This window comes from Rutilus rutilus (assembly GCF_951802725.1).
Source record: "Rutilus rutilus genome assembly, chromosome: 20".
Classification (NCBI taxonomy): domain Eukaryota; kingdom Metazoa; phylum Chordata; class Actinopteri; order Cypriniformes; family Leuciscidae; genus Rutilus; species Rutilus rutilus.
In genome coordinates this window covers 35,500,351-35,503,818 of record NC_140225.1, presented here as the reverse complement: position 1 = coordinate 35,503,818, position 3,468 = coordinate 35,500,351, and the positions used below count along the sequence as shown (strand labels likewise).

The 3,468-nt window shown below is 41.0% G+C and overlaps 1 protein-coding gene across 1 annotated transcript in view; it reads right to left on the bottom strand.

Annotated features, from left to right (window-relative positions):
• Positions 1–990: 990 nt before the first annotated feature.
• gtf2a1l (general transcription factor IIA, 1-like) overlaps positions 991–3,468 on the bottom strand; it is a 37,848-nt gene continuing 35,370 nt past the window's right edge. Inside the window, exon 9 of the mRNA XM_084391437.1 lies at positions 991–1,713. Coding sequence (XP_084247563.1) covers positions 1,606–1,713 — 108 coding nt within the window. The 3' untranslated portion in view covers positions 991–1,605. The remainder of the gene's footprint in view (positions 1,714–3,468) is intronic.

Below are 3,468 nucleotides of genomic sequence, written 5' to 3'. Positions count from 1 at the left end.
CCCGATCATACATTGAGAGGGTTGGATCCATTTTGAAACGGTGAGATGAATTGGTTTCAATACAGGTAAGTGTCAATTCATCCAATGGACAAACAGCCTAGTATTTACTTTGCTGCCCGTCTTGATAAGTGGCCTGGCGTATAAGGTTTACAGACCCTTTAACATCTGTTGGAAAGATTAATCGGATTCAAACAGTGAAAGAGTGATTCAGGGAGCATGAGGAATTATTTTCACCACAGAGTCGTGACCTTTAACCCCATTGAAAGTCTTTGGAATGTGCTGGAGACTTTACAGAGCAGTTGTCAATGCAAGATCTCAGCCAAACATTTACGCAACTCTTGATAAATGTTGTGATGTTGCATAATGGTGTCGAAACATTGCCATGACGAATGCACACTAATCAGAGTGCGACATGTTTTTTTGGCCAGCTTAGAATGAAGTTGCTCTAAACCGGTCTACCTTTATCTAGTTGAAAAACACAGAACAGACACTCATACGTCAATTCTCACCTGAGGACCACGTGTAGTGAAGTCAGGGTTAGTGAAGTGCTTTCCCTGCAGCTCTCCCAGTTTTAATGCATGTTTCTTGCAGCTGAAGTTTCCCAGCTCCAGGTTCATGAGGCATTTGTTGAGCTGAGATAATCTCTCAGCGCTGATCCTGAGGAGACACAGAAGGGCAGAATACAGGAGTGTGTCCTGAGCGTTAGTCGGATCTGGCCCTCGTCTGTAGGAGAACGTGACCCTGAACTCTGTATGTGACGCCAGCGTTGTGTGTGATCCGCGTTCACAGGCTGCAGACTCGTCTCTCTCACACACACACACACACACCTGAGGAACTTGGACAGGAGGTTGATGGCCTCCATGGTGTCCTTGTTCTCCTTATAGAGCACGAATGCTTTCCAGGGGCTTCAGTGGGAGACAGAAAAGAAGAGATGAAAGACACTAAATGAAACAGGACAAAATAATTAAGCACAGACTGAAACATATAACTGAGGTTAATTGCTTTATTTTATTCTCATAAAGAAAACATACATGGTCAATACCAGCAAAGCAACAGCTATGCAAGGTTAGAGTATTGATGAAAACCATCTACGAAGCTTCACACTGTACGAGCTTCGACACTTACGCCATATCATAATTAGAACACTTAAAATAACTGTAGAAAGTAAATCTCTGTTGAGTCATTAGTATAATTCAACATAATCAATATCATTTTTTTTTATAGAATTCTGCCGAGTTCAATATAAATCAACCACATTTCCTGATGTGGACTTTAACATCTTTATAACACACACAGTGTTCGGGACCATCACTGTCGTCAACCTGGGAAAAGAAAAGCAGCAGACGGCAGAAAACAAACAAAAACAAAAGCCCACATTTCAAAAATAACAAAAACATAACAAAACACAGGGAATCATATTTAATGAAAACTACACCTCGACATTCATCTTGTCAGATCAATTCAATAAGCACCAACATTAATTTCTGTATCACAGAATACAGTATCAAATGTTACAAACTCGTACAAAGAAAATCTGAAGATCGTGTAAATTGTAATTATTATGAAAGATAAGGAAAATACTTGTGAGAGAGTAAATTCTCTCCATCACCACTCCGCCTCTCCTACAGCCTTGGAGAACACATAGTCTTTCCCTCCGTAACACATCACACCATCTTTCAGGTAAAACTTCCAGCGGTTTTTGCTACGGTGAATCTATAAAACAAACAAACAAAAAGGTAAACAATTTAAAACATTTTAAATATTATTTCTTTGAAAATGGTTTTGTATGGGAGATTTGTGCCAACTAAAATAACTAAAATACAAATGAATGTAGATTTAGTCCGTTTACATGAGCAGTTAAACTGAACTGCAAGATCTCCAACACAACGAGTGTCACTCAGTATTCTCTGCAAAACTCAAAAAATGCCATTATTCTGCACAGGTTTATCCATGTTCTCATTCAGAAAACACAAAGACATAAATAACTACTGCTAACACAACCAACACAGGTTCTCTACATACACAGACAAGTAGTCAAACTGATGAAGCACCAATCAGAATCTCAGGATGATCACAAAAAGTGACACATGCCACAGAATGAACCCTTAACAGTGGTGAAAGAGCTAAAGAGCTGGGACACACAGAACATCTGTTCCTTATGAAATGCGAGCAGCACTAGATGATGATTTATATTTATTGGATTAAAACAAAATCGTATATGCAAGTTAAACATGAACTGTTACCTGATTTATGTAACATGTGGTTCCCTAAATTGTAGCAGGATGTTTGCAGGTCCAGAGGAATCATGAACGCAAACATCCGAAGCGTGCGCCCCAAACACCGTATTCCGTTCCCTCAGTCTCGCCCCCTCAGGGTGCGTTCCAGTCCACTTTTAGACACGCACTTGCGAACTTCCCTAAGCACTTCCCCTTGGGGGAATCTCTGCCACCATTTTGAAGTGTGTTCCACTTCGTGAAGTGGACAAGGGAAGTATATGGACAGGCCCTCGTTCCCTCGATATTGACAGAGGGAGCGAGTCTACTTCATATGTACACTTCAGGCACCTACATGTCCCACAATGCAGTACGATTGCGATGTCACCACAGATTTCGTCTAATCACCACCACAACAAACAACTATGATATATTAATTATAATTTTTTTAATTTAAAACAACCCAAACACACCTACAGTATATACATTTGGATGCTGCATTAAATTCTTAAAGGGAATTTTTAAAAAATAATAAATCAACTCCATAGCTGATTCCAAGTGATCAAGGGCTTAGGACGTTCCAATTCAGCCCATTGCAGTTCCCGCCAGTAGTGGGCACTCGTGCAACGTAAGCTATGACGTACATCCGAGTGAACGAGACGGAGGGAAGTTAGCAAGTGAAGGGCATGACAATTTTGGACTGGAATGCAGCCCTTGTCTCGTTCCCCAAGTCTCGTTCCCTGAGTCTCATTCCCTCAGTCTCGTTCACTCGTATGAACGTCATGGCTTACGTTGCATGAGTGTCCACTACTGGCTGAACTGGAATCGTCCGAAGCCCTTGATCACTTCTATGGAGTTAATATATATTTTACTTTTTTTCCCTGCAGCATTCTATATATAGGTGTGTTTGGGTTGTTTTTTATGTAAAAAAATGTATAATTCGTTGTTTGTTGTTTGTGGTGGTACTCAATTAAACCGTGATGCCACAACCGTGTTGCATTGTGGTATATGGAGCTGCCTGAAGTGTACATATGAAGCAGACTCGCTCCGGGTCGAGGGTCTGTCCATATAAACTTCACTTGTCCACTTCACGAAGGGGAAGTGCTTAGGGAAGATCGTGAGTGTCTGAAAGTGGAGTGGAACACTCAGTGTTTGCCGTCTCAGAGAATTCACTTCAGTATTCGTGCGCTGTCTTGCACTTGTACAGAAGAATTCACACAAAATTAAAGCTGCAAGCAGCATTTATCGGGGTTCA